The 23,625-nt window shown below is 39.0% G+C and overlaps 1 protein-coding gene across 2 annotated transcripts in view; it reads left to right on the plus strand.

Annotated features, from left to right (window-relative positions):
* The window catches only part of gab2 (GRB2-associated binding protein 2), a 62,135-nt gene that overhangs the window by 15,407 nt on the left and 23,103 nt on the right, over nt 1-23,625 (plus strand). Inside the window, exons 2-3 of one of the 2 annotated variants that reach the window (XM_053507083.1) lie at nt 15,604-16,104; nt 16,187-16,487. In XM_053507083.1, the coding sequence (XP_053363058.1) occupies nt 16,051-16,104; nt 16,187-16,487 (355 nt within the window). In that variant the 5' untranslated portion in view covers nt 15,604-16,050. The remainder of the gene's footprint in view (nt 1-15,603; nt 16,105-16,186; nt 16,488-23,625) is intronic. The other variant, XM_053507082.1, reaches the window with a different exon arrangement.

The raw sequence follows: 23,625 nt of genomic DNA on the forward strand, positions 1-23,625 counted from the left end.
AAACCTGGGCAAGGTTTAAATCAGATATAAAAGCCAATTGTACCTGAGCATGGAAGGAAATGCATCTCATTCATTGACCTACACAGCCATACAGTAGCTGATATGTTTTCCAAAAATCAATAATATTAGGCATAGCATGAAAATTACCTTGCTTGTTCTCTTCTCCTCACAAACCTATGCTTGCAAACCACGTAGGTACATGCTGTATCGGCGAGTGTAAATATGCAAGCGTACCAGAGAACGGAGAACAAAAACAATGCGGCCAGTGGGGGAGCAGGGAGGCGGGGGGCAGTTCTTCCTAGGCATGGCAAAAATCAATTATGCCCAATTTGAAAACACCTTATGAGAGTAAAGGTTTTCAGTTGGTCTGAGGAATTCCCTGAAGCCATTGTTTGGATTTGTTGCTTTGCCGCATCATAGCTGATTTGCATACATTTGAGAAAATCTGTGTGGCGCTCTGGCTTGCATAGATACACAGAAAACAAACGGTTACATGTCATTCTTTATTAACATTACATTTCATAGATCTTGATGTTCAGTTTATTTTGTATAGCTAGAAGTACTGTAGTCATGAGCGAGTGCTTGGCACATGGTTGCTACTTAGTAAACAAGCTGAAAACTAATAATGGGATTTCATTTCTTATTTTATTTTAGGCTAACAGAAAGGTTAATGCTGAATTAGCTAGAAGCATTTCAGGTATAATTATTATTCAAACGTTTTGCAGGCACCATTCGAATAATATTTGAATATTCCAGCTGCCATCTACACAAGCACCTAAAATGGAAGACATTTCTCCAATGCTGCAGCATGTGTGTGAATGTGCAGTGTGCTAGATAGTAGATTTTAAATACATTTTAAGTACATTGAAAACTTTCCACAGCTGAGTGAGTTACAGTAGATGAGATAATGTCTCACTTCGTGCACTATTGACAAAAAAGATTCTTGTTCCTTTTTGCATGGTGTGAGGTTTCCAGAAATACAGATAACCATGAAATGCAGATGAGAGTGGCCGATGCTTTTTTTTTTTTTTATGGTGAGAATAATAAACTGTCTCCTAAATTGTCTGTAGACTTGCAGCTTGATCATTTACATAATACTGCGCATCAATCATACAAAAGGCACGTAAGCTGCAGGCAGGCAGCCACACACCTCCTTACTGATGCAAGGCAAGACTACAGTAATTACTATTAAATAATACTTTTTATGGTTATGGTGACTGATTAGGCTACTGATAAAAAGGAAGCCCTGGCTTAAGCCCTGATAAGAAGGAAGTGAGTTTAAACACTAGCCCTGGTAGTGTTAGGTCCTAAGGCAAGGGCTTTAATCCTCTCTGATTGAGGATCATCATGATCCAAGTACTATTAAAATCTTATTTGAAAATCTGAAATTCAATAAAAAAATTGCTGGGTGGCTATATCAGACCAGTTCACAGACCAGTTCTGGCCCATAATAAATCCCATAATGATTTTTTATGGTTATGGTTAGTTTTTATTGTTTCACAAGCTCTCACTCACTCATCGTCTATACCAGTCTTATCATGTTTTTTTGGGGGGGGGGCCCCAGAGTTTATCCCAGGGCGCACACACACACACGCTACATGCAATTTGGGGACAACAATTAGCCTAATCGACTTGTCTTTGAACTGTGGGAGAAACCGGAGTACCTGAAGAAAACCCACTAAGCAGAGAGAGAGAGCATGCAAATTCCATGCGCAGGAAGGGCAGTAATCAAACCTGGACGGGAATCGAACCCGGACCCTGGAGGTGCAAGGCTAACCACTAAGCCACTGTGCCGCCTAACATAACCCTGACTTAAAAAAAAGTAAGAAAAAAAGAGATGGATCCGCCTTGGATGTTGTTCAAACCCAGGGCTTCATCAGGTGGGTCAACAATCTGCCTCTAGACTAACGAGTCAAACCTAAGTCCTTTCATTGTTTTCCTAAGTACCCCAGACAGCATAGTGAGGTCTAACCAACATTCAGGCTTTATAATAGGACAGGTAGACAAATAGGAGGGGTCTGGACACTCGGCTTAAACTCAGCTTGCAATTGTGTTTGCTCAGCTGTGTAGTGTGTGTGTGTGTGTGTGTGTCAGGTGCTGTAGTGAAGAGGTGAGTGCAGCCTGAGTCAAGTTCCTCCCCTCAAGAGTGGTTACACACACCCGAGCTCTGTGAAGTCACTGCTGTAAGACCTGTCCCGGGCCTGTTTGGTTAGCGTGTTTGCTCAATATGCATGCGAAAACATGCTGACTGATGCCTATCTCCTATTCCCCCTGTACAATGCTGCGGTTCTCTTAGAAGTTATAACTGCCACAGTCTAATTCATGCCAAATAAAGGTGAAAGGTGAGCGTTGCTATTATTGTTGTAGCTTCACTACTCCTTGAAAAAAAAACTGAAACCTTATAGTGTCTATCTAAGCTGGGATCAGTGTTACATGATTGTAGTTATGTTTGAAGTATGTAAAGGAACGCTTGGTTAGTATGAGTGCTGTATAAACTGGATTTATGATTCGGATTATTTATGATTTATGATCAGGATATGATTATTGTCTAGTAATGTAGTATTGTCGGGTTTATAAAACCTGATGCATACTGAAGTGAGGTGTTTGAAAACTTGTCTAACATGCTGAAGCTACTGGTGCTCTGCCAGGACCCACAACCCTCTTGTAGTTATAGTAACACTAATACCCACTTCTCACATGCACATTAGTTTGGGTCAGATTACACAAAATGTTTAAGTCAATGGAAATGCATGTGAATATTAAGGCAGCATATAAATAAATTTAGACTGACAAAAATCATTGTAAACGCGACTAAACCAACAATTTTTCATGAAGTCCTCCACAATGATTTAGTTCTGTACAGTAATATTCTGTGTCATGTTTGGGTTTGCAGGGAAGCTGCTCTGTATTCAGTTCTCCTTTTTAGGCCTGAAAGAGCGTCTCGTTTTGTGTGTAGCTCTGCCAATAGCGTGACTTTTAGACAGAAGAGAGTGAAAAGCCTTTGACCAGATGAATAAGAACAACTTTTGAATCTATTTTAAGAAATTGACTACTGTAAAACAGATTCCTTTGTCTTCAGAATGTTCCTTTTTTTTTTTTATAATTTTTTTTTTTTTTAAACATTTCAAGAAACAAATCCATATACTGATGTGTGCTCATTGTTGATCTAAACTGACATAAGTTCTTCTGCAAAGTTGTTTGGTGATAATATCTTGTTACAAGGAATTGTGATGAATTTTACTACAACAGTGAAACAATGTTGGAAACAAGTTAGTGTCATAGTAACTGCTCCTGGTGTTCTTTTTTTATTTCGCTTAAAGCCAGTTAGGGTTTATTAAAGGGATTATTTAAGAAATAGTGCGAGGTAAAGAGTAAGATGTGCTTTAATATTATGGCTACACGTACAATATAATATGATCCTGCATACATTAAATCCATCGTTCATAAGATATTATCATGTATGTTTCCTGTTTCATAAAAAAAAAAAACTCTTAGATTTAGGCATACACTCTTATCCAGAGCGACTCACAATTTTATCTCATTATACGTCTGAGCAGTTTAGGGTTAAGGGCCTTGCTCAAGGGCCCAACAGTGGCAACTTGGTGGTTGTGGGGTTTGAACCGGGGATTTCAAATTAATTTTTATTTGTCATATACATGCAGGATATGCAGTAAAATGCTTATATACAACAGAACGTGACTCAAAAGAGTACAATTAAATTAAAAATATTTTTTTTTCCATAAAAGTAATATATAAAAAATGTATAAATGCAAAAATTATGATATTTACAAAAAGTTACCAAAATAAATAGTTTAAAATAAAAGAGTATAAATTATGCAGTTAGTATTTACAGACTGTACAGAACTCTGAGGTATATAAGTGTAAGAATATGGAAGTATAAAAAGATCTTGTGTCGGTATGACAGCAGCAGTATGATTGAAACCTGGAGTAGGAAATAAAATGATACTGATACTGTATGTGTGTTAGGAGCAGTATGGTTGTCCATGTTCCAAGGTGGACTTAGTCCACAGATGCATGCAACAGAACAAGAAACGTGCAACGTACAGTATGAGCAACGTGCAGTAATGTTGAAGTAAAACTTTTGGCAAATTTTAAATTGTTAACAAGTTAACCAAGTATGGCTTACAGGAACATTGTTCTAAATCTAGAATCATATCATATGTAGCATTGCTTTTTATAATGTAGTTTAAATAACCTTTTTATCATTATGTAATTAAACAATGGCTCCACAATAACAACTCGCATTGGCGCTTTTTCCTAGCTGATTTTATGGAGTTTAAAGACTGCTGATTGTTTTTAATTATTCAAATGTTGCTTTTTTTTAAAGCTGAAACTCATGTTTACAGGGGACAGCATGGTGCATGTTTTTAATGATCTTACCATTTCCTTTGAAAAATAATTTCTTTTTATGTGAATGCAGAAGTTAGATTTTCTGTTGAACTTTTACTTTTTACATTACATTATATTTAAAGAAAACTTTATTGTTTATACCTTTCATGAACAGGAAATAATTTTTTACTCAACTAAGACTTACAGAAACTGGCCTAATATTTAAAAAAACACAATGGGACTTAGTTATAATTAGAGCTGGAGTTTGGTGTGCGTATAAACAGGTTGTTTGAATGAATGTGCACTAGGCAAGATTTTAGATGGAATTAGTTCATAGCTGGTGATTGCTACCTTGACAGACGCTGAGTGTCCTCTAGTCAAGTTTCCCGGGTCCCGAGAGCGGCAAACTGAGCCAAGGACATTTTGGAGGGGGGGGGCTGTGAAGTACTTAAAGCTTCTTTTTAGACTTCACTATTCTCTTTGACAGGTCAAGTTTGATAGATGGACCGGGAATGAGGGGGAGGATTAGTTTGTTTTTGTTGTTGTCCATTTTGTCAGGCTCATGAGAGCTTTAGGAGAGGGTGAATAAAAGCATTCGATTTTTAATTTAAAACTTTCCCATGGCGAAACTTGGTCCAGTTCTACGAGCCAATTGTGTCGGATTATTCAACAGTGTTTCTGTGTACATTCTGTGCAGCAGGAACAAGTTATTCCGGGTCATGATGACCTTCTCGGCTGAACTGGGCAAATCTCCAGCTCTCATTAAGTCATATTCCGTAGGTGAGAGCACCACATAGTACTGCAGTGAGAGATGAAACAGTGCCACTCTACCCTCCCCCCTCCCCATCCTTTCCCTCTGTGACTCTCTGTGTTTCATTTCCTTGGGTGATGAAGATATAGATCTGTTACGACCTTTGATGGAAGTTTTTGTCTAGGAATTTAAAAAGGAGTAACATTGAGATGACCAGAGGAAAAAGCTTAGCATGTGGCAAGAGAAGCAAGAGACACTCAAAGTAGCACCGCAAAAGGTTTATTGCTCCCAAACCATGAATATCAACAAACATTGAAGAAAACACAAATAATAAACAATAAATTAGATAATCAAGACAAACGGGAGAGGGAACGAGAAGTGGCGCTAGAAACTCAAAGAAATAAACATAACAAAAAGAATCCCCACTGTCTCCTCCCAATCCTCTAAATAAACAAACAAAAATGTGAAACAAAAGGTCTTCAGCGCAAATGCGCCCTGAACTTACTCTAACTAAAAACACAAAAGTACATATTTAGCGCACTTCGCTATACTAGTGTGTCTAATACATAAAGAAAACTCCTACGTGCAAGGTATGTATGTCACGTGACTTACTAGGCTGTTCCACGTCTCCGTTGTCTGAAAAACGGCAGTTAGTTTAAGTGGAGCTTAAGCGGGCTAAAAGTATCGAAAGCACTCATTTGACAAGAACACCGATGTCACCAGAGACAACGTTATACAGATCATTTTTAACCACAAGCGATTAAAGTAGTAGCAGAAACGGACAAAATAACACAACGCAACACACGCAACACAACAGCGACACGCCAAGTCAAGCAGCCTCCATCTTCCCGTTGCCGCTTCCGTTTTAAGGCATCAGAACAGATCACCATTGGCGGAGACCACACGACGTCACAAGTGACCAACGATGATTGACAGGGAGAACCACCAATAGTGTCCTGAAGTAGGCGGCACCTAGAAGCGCTAAAAAGAACATAGAACACACACACAAGGGAAAAACAGTGTACGGTTCGTAACACTCCCCCACTTAAGAATAAACTCTTTTGGAAAAAACAAAAAAGTTTATACTCTTGAAAGAGCATCCGCTAAGACATTTTCAACGCCCCTCTTGTGTCTGATATCTAAATTGTAACTCTGCAGAAAGAGTGACCAGCGCGTCAATCTCTGATTATGATTGTACAACTTTGAAAGAAATGTCAAAGGACTGTGATCCGTAAAAACTACCAAAGGTTGCACACTACATCCAACATAAACCTCAAAATGCTGTAATGCAAAAATTAGAGCAAGCGTCTCCTTTTCAATGACTGAATAGTTTAACTGATTCTTGTTAAACTTCCTAGAGAAATAACTTACTGGATGAGCTATACCCTGCTCATCATCCTGTAATAAGACAGCACCAGCCCCAACATTACTTGCATCCACCTCAAGCTTAAATGGACGTTCTAAATCAGGAGCTGCAAGAACAGGTGAACTACTTAATAGTGTTTTCACACTTTCAAATGCATATTGGCACTCTGTATTCCACACAAAAGCAGTAGAAGGACTTAAAAGTGAAGTTAAAGGATTAACCACAGACGAAAAATTTCTGCAGAAGCTGCGGTAATATCCAGCCATTCCGAGAAACCTTCGGAGTTCACGTCGGGTTGTGGGAACTGGGAACTTCGATATAGCCTCAACTTTCGCTTCAACTGGTCGAACTTGACCATGTCCTACCTCTTTTCCCAAATACCTCACTTTAGCTTGACCAAACTCACACTTGGCCAAGTTAAGGGTCAAGGAAGCACTCGCAAAACGCTCAAACACAGCACGTAATGACTTTATGTGTTCAACCCAATCCCTGGAATAAACAACAACATCATCCAAATAAGCACTACAATTAGGAATGCCAGCTAAAACAGTGTTTACCAACCTCTGAAAGGTAGCAGGCGCGTTTCGGAGTCCGAACGCCATGGCCGTATATTGTGCAAACGAATCTGGAGTGATAAAAGCAGCGATGTCAGAAGCTCTGGGTGTAAGTGGTACTTGCCAGTAGCCTTTAAGCATATCTAACTTACTCACAAACTTTGCATATCCCACATTATCTACGCAATCCTCCATCCTAGGAAGTGGATAGTTATCAGGAACCGTAAGTGAATTTACTTTTCTAAAATCGGTGCAAAACCTAAAAGAACCATCTGGTTTCGGTACCAAAATACATGGAGAGCTCCATGGACTAGAGCTAGGCTTAGCAAGATTGTTCTTCAACAAGTACTCAACTTCTTGTCGCATAACTGAACGCTTAACCGAATTCACTCTGTATGCATGCTGTCGGATTGGTCTAGCATCTTTAACATCAATATCATGCTGAATGACATTAGTTAGCACAGGTACGTCTTTGAACAGACACTCAAATTCAGAAATGAGCCTCACCATATCACTCTTCTGATCAATAGACAAATTCGTTAAATGTGAATCAAGATCTTTCAACATTTCAGAATTGCACAACCTCACCGTCGTCTGAGAAATATTCTGAAACATTACCCCGTCTTCTTCAGTATCAGTAATGGGCTTTTCCGTCACGACCGCAACAGAAACAACAGCAGTGTCTGGAACTCTGTCATTCACATCAGTTTGTGATCTCGAATGATAAAATTTCAGCATGTTTACATGACAAACGCGAGTTTTTCGTTTTCGATCAGGAGTACAAATAACATAGTTAGTTTCATTTAATTTCTCCTTCACCACATAAGGGCCGAAAAATCGAGTTGACAGTGAAGAACCCGGAATAGGCAAGAAAACCAGAACTGAGTCACCAGGCTTAAAAGATCGTGTAACAGCCTTTTTGTCAAATGTTCGTTTCATGCCTTTTTGCGCATCGGCAAGAGACTCTCTTGCGACTGAGCAAGCTGTATGCAACCGCTTCCGAAACTTCGTTACGTACTCCAGTACATTCGGTTTTAAACTGTCTTTTTCCAAAATTTGGTCCTTTAAAACTTTCAACGGACCACGAACCTGGTGTCCGAAAACTAGTTCAGCTGGACTAAAACCCAGCGACTCTTGAACGCTTTCTCTGATAGCAAACATCAGCATGGGAATGCCATCATCCCACTCATTACCAGTCTGCATGCAATATTTTCGCAACATCGACTTTAACGTTTGGTGAAAACGTTCCAGGGCGCCTTGGCTTTCTGGATGGAACGCAGTGGAAGTACGATGTGTAATTCCTAAAATCTGCATGACTTGATTAAAAAGCTTGGACGTAAAATTTGTGCCCTGGTCGCTTTGCACCACTTTAGGCAAACCAAATGTCGAGAAAAACTTAACTAGTGTCTTAAGAACAACGGGTGTAGTGATTTTTCTTAAAGGAATTGCTTCAGGAAATCGGGTGGCTAGACACATCACTGTTAGTAGAAACTGATTACCACTTTTTGACTTTTTTAAAGGACCTACGCAGTCAATGAGGACATGTTCGAATGGTTCACCAAGAACAGGTATTGGATTTAACGGCGCTGGGGGAACAACTTGATTTGGCTTTCCCGCAATTTGACATACGTTACAAGATCGACAATAGAGCGTTACATCAGTTTTTAGTCCAGGCCAGAAAAAGTGTTTTAAAATCCGGCTGTAAGTTTTTCTTATGCCCAAATGACCCGACAGTGGATGATCATGAGCCAAGCACAACACATGTGGGCGATATGGGACAGGAACCACAACCTGATAAAAAACATCCCATTCGGCTTGGTCAGGTGATGAACCCCACTTACGTATCAACACGTCATTTTCTAAAATATAGGCGCTTTGTTTTGTCTTAGCCAAATCGTGCGGAATTACAGATTTAAAAAGTGTAGTCAAAGTTTCATCTTTTTTCTGTGCAGTGATTAATTCGTCCCGTGTGATTTTTAAAATCAACGAATTCGTGTCATTTAAATAAGAATTTTTCACCCTTTCCGGTTTCTTTTTCTCACAGTCCAAATTTTCCTCTCCGTCTATGACAGAAGAAAAGAAAGTGTCATTCAAAGCAATCTCTTTATGCGACTGTGCACGAGTAACAGCACAGGCAGGAAAAACATGAGGATATGCTTTACCAACCTCATCAGATGCACATTCTGTCGGTTTGTCCAGAACCTCCAATAATGGCATCACTTTCCCTCCGGCTAAATCATTGCCTAGGATTAAATCTACGCCTTTCATCGGCAGCGAAGTACAAACTGCAACACGGACAAATCCAGAACACAAGTCACTTTTCAAATGCAGATTATGCAAGGGCCTTTTTACACATCCCATTTCAATTCCTTGCACTAATACGCTGGAATGACATGAAGTCTTATCAGAAAATTTCATTGCACTTTCAACAATAAAACTTTGCATAGAACCTGTGTCACGAAGCATTGTGATCTCTTTTTGATCCTCATCACAACCAGTCAAAGAAATTAACCCCTTAAGAATAAAAGGACGGAACGTTTTATCCACATCCACTTTGGAGCATACAGCTGTAGTCTGTTTACACGTCTTTACAAAACCTACCGGCTTAGCTTGCGAGTTTTGTTTTCGTTTAAGTCGGGGACAATCCACCACAACGTGTCCTTTCTTGTGACAATAAAAACAGTCACGATCCTCACTAACTCTAGGTGCATTGCTTTTCGAACGCACGAATTGTGTGTTAGATAAAGATAAAACAGCGGGTGTATTTTCCATACGTGAATGAACAAAGACATTTTTGTGTGTTAAAATGAATTCATCAGCTAAAACAGCAGCCTGTGATAAAGAGTTTACCTTTTGTTCGTTTAGGTAAACAACCACTTTCTCTGGTAAGCAATTCTTAAATTCTTCCAGGAGAACCAGCTCACGCAACGAATTAAAATCTGCAACATTGTTAGCTACACACCACTTATCAAAAAGCGTGCCCTTCTCTCTAGCAAATTCCACAAAAGTTTGATTAGAAGTTTTTCTGAGCGACCTAAACTTCTGTCTGTATGCCTCTGGAACTAGTTCATATGCACGAAGTATCGCTGATTTGACTGAATCATACTTCAAACTTTCATCAAGTGACAAAGTGGAGTACACCTCTAAAGCTTTCCCCACAAGTTTACTCTGCAGTAACAGAGACCAGAATTCGAGTGGCCAATGCAAAGAAGTCGCAATCCGTTCAAACGCATTAAAATACGAGTCAACTTCTGATTCTCGGAATTGTGGAACAAGAGCAATGTGCTTACTCACGTCAAAATTGGGACGAGGTGAGATCGACACTGAAGGAACATTTGAAGGAGAAACTGGATCTGGCTGATTAGCCTCCGCAGCCTTCTTTGAAACCTCCAATTCGAGCTGGCGCAGCCTCACTTGCGTCTCAGCCTCGATTTCAAGTTTGCGTATCTGCAAACGTAGATCAAGTTCAGCCCGACGGGTGTGCTCTTGGGAATCATAATATAGACGTGCCAAACGAACTTTCAGCCGCGCATCGTCTCGTGAACCCACAGAAAGCGGAGAGAACGGTTCAAAGGGTGGCAGTCCAATCCCAGCATCTGCAACGGCCTCCACCCCTGCATCTGCCTCAGTTCTGCCACTACATACGTTCTCATCTCCTAATCCAAAAGGAGCAAACACCTCATCACCAGGTTTTTGCCGATCAGCCGCCTCCTCCATTTCAACAGTTGGCGTGAGAAGTACATTAAGCTCGAGTAACTGGTCTGTTATCTTTTGCTTAATTTCAGCTTTACGATCCTGCTTATTAATCATCAATTTAAAATGATCAGCCACCAAAAACAGGTCCTGTTTCCGACAAACGTTAAGCAGCTCCAAGGACGGACTCTTAACAAATTCCTCTAAACTGAACATTTTTTTAAAATGATGTGTCACGTGCTCAAAGTGCTACAAAAAACTGCTACTGTACTTACTATGCCACCCTACTAACCAGTCAACCAATTCTATTGCCACCACCGTAGCTATATCCTTGGTCATTTTAGTTTACCTCCCAAGGGTTTAACAATCCATCCGGTAATATCTATCCCAAAATTATTAAAACATCCCGGACGAGCCCCCATTAAATGTTACGACCTTTGATGGAAGTTTTTGTCTAGGAATTTAAAAAGGAGTAACATTGAGATGACCAGAGGAAAAAGCTTAGCATGTGGCAAGAGAAGCAAGAGACACTCAAAGTAGCACCGCAAAAGGTTTATTGCTCCCAAACCATGAATATCAACAAACATTGAAGAAAACACAAATAATAAACAATAAATTAGATAATCAAGACAAACGGGAGAGGGAACGAGAAGTGGCGCTAGAAACTCAAAGAAATAAACATAACAAAAAGAATCCCCACTGTCTCCTCCCAATCCTCTAAATAAACAAACAAAAATGTGAAACAAAAGGTCTTCAGCGCAAATGCGCCCTGAACTTACTCTAACTAAAAACACAAAAGTACATATTTAGCGCACTTCGCTATACTAGTGTGTCTAATACATAAAGAAAACTCCTACGTGCAAGGTATGTATGTCACGTGACTTACTAGGCTGTTCCACGTCTCCGTTGTCTGAAAAACGGCAGTTAGTTTAAGTGGAGCTTAAGCGGGCTAAAAGTATCGAAAGCACTCATTTGACAAGAACACCGATGTCACCAGAGACAACGTTATACAGATCATTTTTAACCACAAGCGATTAAAGTAGTAGCAGAAACGGACAAAATAACACAACGCAACACACGCAACACAACAGCGACACGCCAAGTCAAGCAGCCTCCATCTTCCCGTTGCCGCTTCCGTTTTAAGGCATCAGAACAGATCACCATTGGCGGAGACCACACGACGTCACAAGTGACCAACGATGATTGACAGGGAGAACCACCAATAGTGTCCTGAAGTAGGCGGCACCTAGAAGCGCTAAAAAGAACATAGAACACACACACAAGGGAAAAACAGTGTACGGTTCGTAACAGATCAAATCAAGACCAGTTTTGTGTTTGTGGTCTAAAGCTGTGTGCGTCAGTAAGAGGACGACGTTGTCTGTCTGTTAGTTTGTAGAGTGCACAGTGTGGCGGTTTAGAGTGGGAGTAGAAGTAGCAGGAGACGCTTTTCGAGGTGGGGTTTCCAGCATTACTATAGAAGCCACACCAAAAAACACAAACGTGGATTTACTACAGAAGCATTTAAATGACAAAGCTAACATAGCTAAGCAGTTTTAAATGTTAGTATTCAGGTACTGTGCTGTAATAAATGTTATCCTATGTAATAAAAGTGTATCCTATTAATGTCCATATTTTATATACTGCAGCCATAGTAATCAACTAGGCTTGGGGCGAATAACAGCACATCTACAAGAGGGATGACCTTTACAAGAGTAAAAACCTTTATTTCTCTATATAATTCCCCGCTACACTATTGCACTGCAGTTATACTATAAATTTTTCATAAGATTGCGATTTCTCAGTACGACAGAGGCATGTTTCATGTCTGAAATGCTGGCCTCCCAGGAACTCCTTTAATGGGCCTAATATGTGGAAATAGCTTATAAAGGGGATGTGACACTATCTCCTAGCCAAGTTCCTGTAATGTCCAAGTGTTGTGAATGACTGTGTGTACAGTTCCCACAGACAGTTCCGTCTCTCATGCAAGTGGGCGTCAAGTTGTCTGACGATTTCCAATGATCAAGCATTCCACTCTCTAAATGTTCACGGGAACGACTGCAGTGAGCTCCAAGGCACCTCGGCCGGGATCGTCATTCATCATCAAGTCCTGATTTGACTTGAACGCCCCTCGTACAACCCTACTTAACCTTATACAAGAGTTGTTCAGCTTCAGTCCTGAAAGGCAAGGTCCAGCACGGTTTGTTGATTCTTCTGCTCAGAGACAGCTGCTTCAACTGATGTGGTAATTACCAGGTTCAGTGTTGGGTGTCTTTAGGTGTTGGTGAATTACAAACTGTGCTGGACACTGGCCCTCCGGGACTGGAGTTGAAGAACCCTGCCTTCAAGGTATAACATGTAAGCAACACCTGGGAAGTATAATGTGTCCTGCCCCCACCACTCCCCAAAGTAAATTTTTTTTACCCTTAAACATCAAGAGGAAAAATTTTGCCCTTGAATATTACATTCTATAATTTTGAATAGTTTGTAGTTACATTTAATGTTGTGGAACATCAGCGAAACATCCTGATATTACTTACATTACAGCATCTGGTAACAGTCATTCCCTCACCAAGATCACCTCAAACAAAAGGTTTCAAAAGAAACAGAAAGTGCAAAGTTCTTCATCTTTAAAACGTTCACATGGCGGGGAACATACTGACTGTTACAAAGCACTGACACATAAAAAATGTTTAAACATCTGTCTTACAATAAGCTTCAACTCTTCAACTTCTTTTGCCGTGCATTAATAGCCATTAATATCATTTATCTACAGTATATATTACATGGGGAGAGTGATCTGTTAAAGGGCTTGATGATGAAGAAATTCTGACCAGCTGTATTCAAGATTTCAGGATAAATCGCTATAATGCAGTTCAGACTCTAGTCATTTACTGTCTTAACAGAACTGGCTTTGGACTTCAGAATCATTTTAATTAGTCTGAGCCCCAGAGAGGCCTGGCTTCCAAACAGTTATGCCTTCAGGCTCCACCTGCTGTTTAATTACCGAGAGCGATTTAGTTGGCAATACTGTTCCTGCACTAAAGGGAGTGGCAGCATGATTTTGTCTGTTTCACAGTGAGAAACTGTTGCTCCATCAGCTACGTGCGCACCTTCCAGTATGCCAGCATTTCATTATCAGTCGGGCAGAAAACGAAACAAGGAGGAACCTGACAGTCTGCTGCAGGAAAAAAAAACACAGATGCTATTACATAGTGGGCTGATCTGTCGTAAATGCAAACGCCTTTTTAGTTTATCTCCTGCGAAAATGACACAGATAATCCAGCAGTGTGGTTGTTGAACATTTGCGGTCTTACATTATGGATTGTTTAGTTGAGAAAAATGGTCAAGATGTTAGGGCTTCATTTAGGAAGGTGTGTTGTTCTTAATATTACGTTAAATTTCTCATACAGTAATGAATATTCAATAAATGAGTGTGTTAATTTATGTTTTTAATCTTGAACAAGTCAAGTTTTGCATGTCTCCCGCCGTGTCTGTGTGGGTTTCCTACAGGTTCTCTGGTTTCCTCAAACCATCCATAACATGTTGGTAAGGTGATTGACTTTACTAAATTGCCCTAGCTGCGAGTGTGCGTGTGAGTGTGCGTGTGAGTGTGCGTGTGAGTGTGCGTGTGAGTGTGCGTGTGAGTGTGCGTGTGAGTGTGCGTGTGAGTGTGCGTGTGAGTGTGCGTGTGTGTGTGGTGATTTGGCAATTGACTAGCCCCCCATGCATGAGAGAAAAAGTCTGAAACATAGTAATCTCTAAGTACATAAGAGGATTAGGGCCACCTTAACAAATAAGTTCTTTTTTTTTTTTCTCAGAATTCTGACTTCATCTTATATAAAACCTACTGAGATTAAAAGTCAGAGTTCTAAGGAAAAGAAAAGTAAAAACTCAGATATCTATGACCAGAATCTGTTAGCATCATGACACATGGAGGGAATCAGTCACTCCGAGCATGTTACTACTGTAACTGAGAATGTCCTCGTTTTTCCGTAGCTAGACCGCTAATCCATGCTTGTCGCACAGACCCGTACTGCGATAGCAAGGCTATGAGAAGGGTGTGAGAACAACGTTCTAAATGGAGGTCAACAGCAGGCTTGAGAAAACACAGGATGTGCAGTGGGATCCGTGTTTCCGCTTCCTGTCGGACAGTGGGACTGAGTGGAGGAAAAGGAAGAGAGGGGGTGGGGGGTTAGTGGAAAGAGTGTCCTTGGTTCTCTGCTTTGGTGGCGGAGGTGGCCGTCTGTGTGTGTGTGTGTGTGTGTGTGTGTGTGTGTGTGTGTGTGTGTGTGTGTGTGCGCGCGATGATGGAGCCTCACGCCTGCAGGATCCTGTGTCAGCAGGAGTGTTGTGGAGAGAGAAAAAGGCTGGACGGAAGTGGATTGCTGGCTGTGGGCCAGACAGCGTCCCTCCATCATCTAGCTGTCTCTCCCTCCCTCCCTCCCTCACTCCCTCCAAAACATCCCTCTCTCGGTGTCTCTGCGAGACTCCCAAAACCATGCATTTCAAGCATTCAAATCCATTAGTCTAATATTTAAAGCCATTTTCATAGTGAATATACAGTCTCTTCAGACAAGCACTATTCCAGGAACCTAAGGGCTCAAAAAAGGTCATCTTTCTTTTCTCTTTAAAGTGAAGGTTCACTGATGTGTGTGTGTGTGTCACGTTGGTTTGTTATAAGCGTTTTCCCACATGTTACACTTGACGTTGTGGTTAGGGTTGTACATTTTTGGTTCTGTTTATTTACATTACTACTGTACATCCATTACTATTGCAAACACAATCTCATTGGTTGTATGTCAAACCTACAGCCTTACAGGTGTGTTTGCCAGAGACGCAGTTGTCATGGTGGTTTTGTGCGTATGTGTGTCTGTGTGTGTATTTCTTAGTGTGCGTACCACCTCCTCAGCTGTATATGAACAGGAAACAATATGGGGGAGTAACACCTGTCTCAGATAAGCCGCACAAACACAGACACACTTAAACACACTTTCCTTAGAACCTAATCTAGATTTCTATCAGTAGGATCTGCGCACTAACTGAACAACCCTGTTTATGTTTTACTTTCTTATGCGATGTCACTTTCACTACACTCAAAAATCTACACTTCTTTTCTGATGCAAAGTAAATTACAAAATAAATCGTGTATTGGGTTTATTTTTGGTTTTTAAGCATGTTTTATGCAATAAAAAATATACATGATTGTTCAGTATGTTTCCTAAAATTATGATCAAATGTATTTATTTTTAGCAGTTTAGTGTTTTTAATTAATCAAACATCTATATTATTTTCCATGAGATGGACTGGCAACTTATCCAGTCTGTATTTCCACATCAATGGTTCTGAGGCTTTGTGTCCACCATGACTCTGACCCAAAGTTCTTCCTCAAGGTGCATAAGGTTGTGCATAAACAATCATCTTCAGATCGTAGCTCTTTCTTGCTCACTGATCTGTTTTTTGGATATTCCTTAGGCTTGGAAGAAACGCTGGTTCATTCTACGCAGTGGACGCATGAGTGGAGACCTGGATGTTCTGGAGTACTACAAGAATGACCACGCCAAAAAGCCCATTCGTGTCATCGATTTACACTGCTGCGAGCAGGTCGACGCAGGACTCACTTTCAAGCGCAAAGAGTTTCAGGACAGTTTTGTATTTGATATCAAAACGGCTGAACGAACCTTTTACTTGGTGGCAGAGACAGAAGACGAGATGAACCGCTGGGTATGTGCTATCTGCCAGCTTTGTGGATTCAACCAGTCTGAAGACAACCATGGTGAGTTAAACATGTCTGTAGAAGGTTTAGCACTTTGAGGTCCTAATAGAAACAGTAATAGCATTACAGATTTCTGAGACAAACTGGTTGGTTAAAAATGTCAAATGTTGTCAATCAGGTAAAACTATTTTTGATTGTTTTACTTGATTGACAACATTGGTGAAGTCTTTGCTTTGGACCTTCATCCACTGGCTCTTTTGCTGAGGCAGAGCCATTTCACATCTTACCAGAGATGTTTACAAGCGTTCTTGTACCAAACCTTAATGTAGAAGATGAGATTTGTGGGAAAAGATGGGAAGCCTAACCTAGACTCCAAGTCGGAGAAGTCTTCTTATTCTTTTTTAACACTTCATAGCAGGCAGAACCACTTTGCACATGTTATATAAAAAAAAAGTTATATTCTGCTTTGTGCATGATAAATTAGCATTCATGTAAACAGTTCCTTCTAATCAGAATACTGTCAATCACACTGAAAAAATATTGTCCACATATATGTACCGTATCTAGTAGTCCTTCATGTGAACTGACATCCTTATGTAGAAATGAAGATAGAATTTAAGAGGCAACGAAATGCCTTGATGGATTTAATTCTATAAGTTTATGTGGGTACGGATGAAACTGAACCCGAATAGCGGCTCGTTGCGCATGTATCCAGGAGACGTTCGAACCTTTGCGTCAGTGGAAGGCCAAGCAAAGTGAGTTTCAAATTAAAAGGTTTTTTTTGTGATTTTTTTTCCTTTTTTTTCGTGCAAGAATTAGTGAAGACATAGCACCATGGGTCCCAAGAAAGTTAGCAAGGACGGTAGCAAGAAGAAAAGGGAGCCACTTTCAGTGGAAATTAAGAAATGAATCATGGCTAAAAAAGCAGCCAGTGCCAAGAGGACTTATAAATTAAGTGAGGTTCAATGCCTTTTTATTTAATATTTTACTTAATTTACTGTACGTCTTTTCTAAATGTTCTAAATGATTATAGTGTTGGAAATTAGTAATATTAGTAATAATTTGGGGTGGCTGAAGCAGATTATCTGTATTTACATTATTTCCTATGGAAAGATTTATATTGCAATACGCCTTTTTGCTGTAAGAACTCGCCTCCAGAATGAATCGAATTCATATGTCGATTGTACTGTATATCGTATTACATCGTTTCTTTTTGTCATGACTTGAGCCTGGGTGGAGCATTAATAGACTAATACATGGGACATTATTTTTTTAAGGTATCATAAAGTCAGGAATGAATGTGCACAGGCTTAGGCAAAGTAGGAATTTTTTAGTCATTAGAATGGCATGCTTATTCAACAGCTATGTTTTGTATTTAATAGGTACTGTATTATTGTATCATACAGGAGTTTTTTCCTTTTGTTTGGATCACTTAACAATACTTTGTAAATTGTATAATGTTATACAATTGATATTACTACAATAATATTTTTTTGAAGTAGATGACCTATACAAAAAATATATATGCACATACTGTATACTGTACAGTCATCTTTAAAAGTTAGTACCCCACTTTTAATTCTATGTAATTTTATCTTAAAATAAAGTACAGGTATTAGGCAAATACAACTTTTTCACTGTGGCATTATTTATTTAAGAAACATTAAGCCAAAAAATATGTTCACAATACTAAGTTCAAACTAATAAAAATATTATTTGTCACATACACAGTCTTACACAGTACGATATGCAGTGAAATGCTTAGACCGCCCCTGACCTTAAAAACACAAAAGATTAACAATAAGAACAAAATATAAAATATAAGAAAAAAAGAAAAAACATAAGAAAAATATAAGAAAAAAAAAACATAATTCAAAACCTTGTAGATCTATCTTTAGCAGCAACCCGTTCTTCTTTACAACATGGCTTACAGTAAGTTTGTTTTAGGGCAATTGGCTTATGCACAGCTCTCTTAAGCTCCCTCCAAAGCATTTCAATTGTGTATTGGTCCTTCCAAAACCTTGATTCTTTTCTTTTCCAGACATTCCGACACAGATTTACTAGTGTGCTTCGAACATTCTTGTTGCATGACCCACTATTGCTTGTTGATCTTTTTCACTGTAGAACGTTGAACTCCAAATTGTTTGGAAATGGTTCTTTAACCCTTTCCAGAATGATGTGCAACAACAATTGTTTCTCTGAAACCGTTGCTTATGTCTTTTCATCATTTTATTAACACACACCTGAATGCTCCAGACCAGCAAACTGTCAAAACCTCTACCTTTATAGAGATCCCCCTTTTTTTGGACGACTTTATTTATGTTGCAAAAGGTTCAATATTGTTGTTCATCTGAGGTTGTATTTGCCTAATATTGGGATTTTTATCATCTTTTTAAAAGTGGTAATAGATTTTAAATATGACTGTATGTCTGAGAAAGGTTCTCTCATATGGTCATGTATATGAATATATGATAAAAACATATTACCAATTTGGATTTTGAACTATGGCGATGTATGTGTGCCTGCTATAGGTCAAAATTATAACTAATAACTATGACTAACAGACTAACAACATATGTTGCTTATATATAGCTAAATAGTTTTTAACTGCCCTGGGAATTTATACTGGATGTATTTATTTAAATATTACATGCATGTGATACTTGAATAAATACATCCATTTTAAATATAAAATCTATGGTTTGGGGTCGATCCACATGCCATCCAGCACATCGGGCAACGGATATTACCTTAAGATATATCCATATAATTTCTGCCAATTACTTAAGGGGTTGGGTTGCCAGCTTGACACCTGATTGTCATTCACATACTACAGGCAATTTATGATGTGCCTAACCTAGCACGCAACGGAAACCCATCATGCATAGGGAAAACATGCAAACTCCATGCCCACAGACCCGGGGCGTGAAACGAATCCGGACCCGAACCCTGCTGCCATATGTGAGTGTGTGTGTGTGTCATTTCGGATGTGGCATGGTGCTAGTAAAACGAATACCAGTGAAATTACAAAAGCACCTATTGTTATTTCAAAATAACAGCAGAAAATGTGCACGGGGCAAATCCCCTGCCACATGCTTATGCTAATGTTCACTTCAATTGATGAAAAAGTCAGATAGAATACATTGGAAGGCAACATGATATGATGATTTGTTGCTATCTTTTCTCCCCCAATGCTTCTCATCCTTGTTATTTGAGAAAGTTGGTCTGGATCAACCCTCCCTAATGGATGCAATGTCTGAAAGGTTTATTGATTTTTTTTCCTTCTGTCTTTTTGTTTTGTTAAAGAAAGGTAGTGATTGCTCCCCATCATGGCCAGTACAATAGCAGTACATATATGGGAGTATTTAATGCTGCCTCTGGGAGGCATAAAAGGAGGTTGGTGTGTTGTGACCACTTTCATGTTTTCTCTGTGTGTTTAGCATCTAAAATACAATATATAAAATGTTTAAGCAAAGACAATACAGAATAAAGCAACACAACATAACATAATCCCACCACACTATCTGATTCTCAGTATGATAAATCTTTATATTTTATTTATTATATAAGTCCTTTATTTTCTTCTCGTCTTGCAGTAAGGTTACTTTTACAGAAAATAAAAAATTTATGCAGCAGTTACATCCACCCACACTAAATATGAGAGGCATTTAAGTCAAACCAGGACTGTTGATAGAGCAGAATAACAGAACACAGTTATGAGAGTAAAAACCACCTTTATTTGTCTATATAATCCCCTGATACACTAATTTACTGTACCTATCCCAGTGTATCACTAGTGCTTGAATACCAACATGATAGAAAGTTGTCTCAGTTCACCTTGTCATGATTGGACTGCTCCACAACTGAAACCCTGGCCTCCCAGGAACTCCTTTAATGGCTTAAAAATGTGGAAATGGCTTGGAGTGATGTCAGGACAATACAGGGGATGTGGCAGTAACTCCCAGCCGAGTTTCATAAATGATTGTATGTACTGTTCTTCTGCAAGTTGACGATTTATTCTTAGATTTTTAAGGATCATGTGTTTGAATTACTGAATTTTTATGGAACAATTGCAGTGGGCTCTGAGCCACCTCGGCCTGGGATTGTCATTCAAGGATGTATGGCCTCTTTAAAACGTTTTCACCATTCAAATCTTTTACTTGTTATCATAAATAACACAATGATCCCCTGATCCGGGCTCTTGTCCTCATGCCTATATACATGCTTAATAATTTTGCCATTTTCGCCAAATGATTACTAATTAACAAAGTACTTGTGGCATCCCCACATTCCCTGATTGTAGTAAACCTGAACGTGTTTAACAAATCCATATTTTCCTACACCCTCCCCCTTTTAAAATCTTATATTAAAAAAAAGAAATCATCATATTCTCATATTATCTATTATACGATTTCAGTTTACTGTGAATGCTAACAGATGCTGTATTACTATAATTTTTTCATAAGCATTATATGAGAACTTGAAACATGATTACATATATCACATATAGACCCTCAAAATAAAGTGTCAATTTTTTTAACTGTTCTTAACGGCACCGTTTAATAAAAGCACCAAATTTATATTCAAATCTCCTTCACTGTCATTTTCATGACTTTGCCTAAAGGGAGAACTTCTACACAAAGTAGATCGTCAGAAGCCAGAACATGATACGGATAATATGGCAGTGAATCATTCTGACAAGCCACTGTAAAGCCTTAGGAGCCAGGTGTGATGTGTGTTTTAAGCTCCACAGGTGCACCGGTGTTGTCTTACACCTTTAGTTAGTTTGGTGAAGTCATTTTAGCTTGGCATTGTGTTGTTCAGTTAAAACGACTTCTCATAAATTATTGTAAGAAAAGTTGAAGCTCGATATCGAATATAGGCAATAAAATAAGCCAATAAAAAGAAATCTGATGGGTAAATATTTAAAAAGAACCTCTTATTAGGATTGTATGGTAAAGTTTGTAATAAAGGTGTACACAAATATCACGTAGGTTTTTGCTTTCAGACGCACAGGACAAAGTAAGGGCATGTTGATGAATATGGGAGCAAACCGGATGTGGTATGGTGCTAGTTATCCAATTCTGTCCAAGCTTTATCCCTTAAATATTTTAACTGAAGAAAAACTGTGGCAGAAATAAAGAAAGTCTTGTACACACCTCTAATTTGTGATATAGCTTCATTTGTATTATAGATTCATTATCTTCTCTCTTATCATTTCCCCAATTATACACAAAACAACATGCATAAGAAACCACTATCAGTGATTTTCATCACGTGTTATCATATTATGTTTATTCTCATCGATTGTACTGTATTTTTTTTTTCTAATTTGCAGAATTTGGTGAGGGCTTCTTTGTATTCATCATGATTTCAATGTATAATTTTAAGGAACCATGTACAAACCAATACACCCACACAAACACTCATATGGTCACAGTCCCTCTCTGCAATTATTTAAACACGCATACTGTATACTGTTCTGCCTCTACTGCAGCTAACCTCTTCTGACCTCCCTAGACGATAGGCTGATCCTCTGATTTAAAGCTGAGTTATTATATGAGCTAAAGCCATTGCCTCCTCCTGAGAATAAAACACACACGCATCAGGATTCCAGTGTGAATCTGAGCATCTCTCTCTCTCTCTCTCTCTCTCGCTCTCTCTCCTCAGCCAAATGCCATTGCTGACCTCTCATTTCCTGTAGCTAGTATCAGGTTGTCAGCTGCTTTACACTTTATATGAAAAATAGGACAGACCTGTTCACCTCCGATGCTCCTTCTGCATCTCTCATTTAAAAGGATCATAACCCGTTTTGCCATCCGCATATTGATAGAGTTGGCGAATTAAAATATTAACACTTATCTGAAGAAGGGAGTGGCTATAGGGATGCTAAACCAAATGACATGGGGTGTTAAGCCGGGATTTTTGATTTGGCAGAATAACAGAAAATAGTAATGAGGGTGAAAACTACCTTGATTACTCTCAGGAACTCCTTTAATGATCCGCACATATGGAAATCACTTTGAGCAAGGTCAGGACTGTACACGGGATGTCGCACTAGTAAAAATCTGGGATTGTCAGGTTATCAAAGTGCATTATCAGGTGAGTACACAGAGAAATAAAGAGAGTTTTTACTCTCATAACTTTCTGTTATTTTGTACAATCAAAAGTCCCCCTTTGACTTAAACACATTTTTTGTATATATACTGTATAAAAGGCCGTGTGATAGTTTTTAATGAAATATAAACAAAAGAGAAAAAGACAAAGATATTCCCATGTGCCGGCATGGGATTTTCAAATATAATTTCATTACACACAGCTAGTGAGGGGGAAAAAAAAACCTAAGTTCAGTTTTTCAGTACTGATGTTCTAAAAAAACAAACATCAACCATAGATGTATTCATAGATATAAGACCCACACAACTGTCAACATTATGCGTCATATAATACACATGCTGGCGTGTCACAAGGCTGTGCAACTACACCCAACGTAATTGCTTTAGAAAGTTAAAAGAGCAATGTTATGGTGAACTTGTACAGTCCATTAGAATCTGAATGAATCAGAATATTTTTTATTCTCCATGCACGGAGTGTACAAGTAATTCTTTTTTAGTGCATTGTCACACACCGTACATGACAGCACATTGACCAGTACAATACAATACGGTACAATACATCTGTACAGGAGCACAGTACAAAAGATTAATGTGATATGTGTTCATACAGCAGAGTGAAGGGGTGTAAGGGGTTTATAACTGTTGCCATGACCATAATTAGTGTTATTGTGCAGTTATTACAGGTGCGATTATCCTCGAATTTTACTGTGTATTTAAGTGATGTGTGCTGCATGTCAGAGGGAATGGATGTGGAAAGGATGTTTATTTTGAAGGATTGTAGAATGGGAAAAACAGTGGATGTGTGGACTGGTGTGGTATTTCAGAGCTCTTCTTCTGGGTTTGTGGGTTTTTGAACTGAAAAAGAAAGCAAGTTGGATGTGTGGAGTCTGCCATGATTTTTCTAATGTCCAACATTTAAGTGAGCTGGTCAGGTTTCTTCCTAATGCTGATATTCCAGTAATAATTAGTATACATTAATACCCCGATAGGAATAAAAATGCATAATGTAAACAACTTAATCATGTTGGAATAAATTTTCAATCGGAATGACAAGGTGGTATAAACCTTTTGATAAATCTGTT

The sequence above is a fragment of the Clarias gariepinus genome, chromosome 11 (assembly GCF_024256425.1).
Source record: "Clarias gariepinus isolate MV-2021 ecotype Netherlands chromosome 11, CGAR_prim_01v2, whole genome shotgun sequence".
Lineage (NCBI taxonomy): Eukaryota > Metazoa > Chordata > Actinopteri > Siluriformes > Clariidae > Clarias > Clarias gariepinus.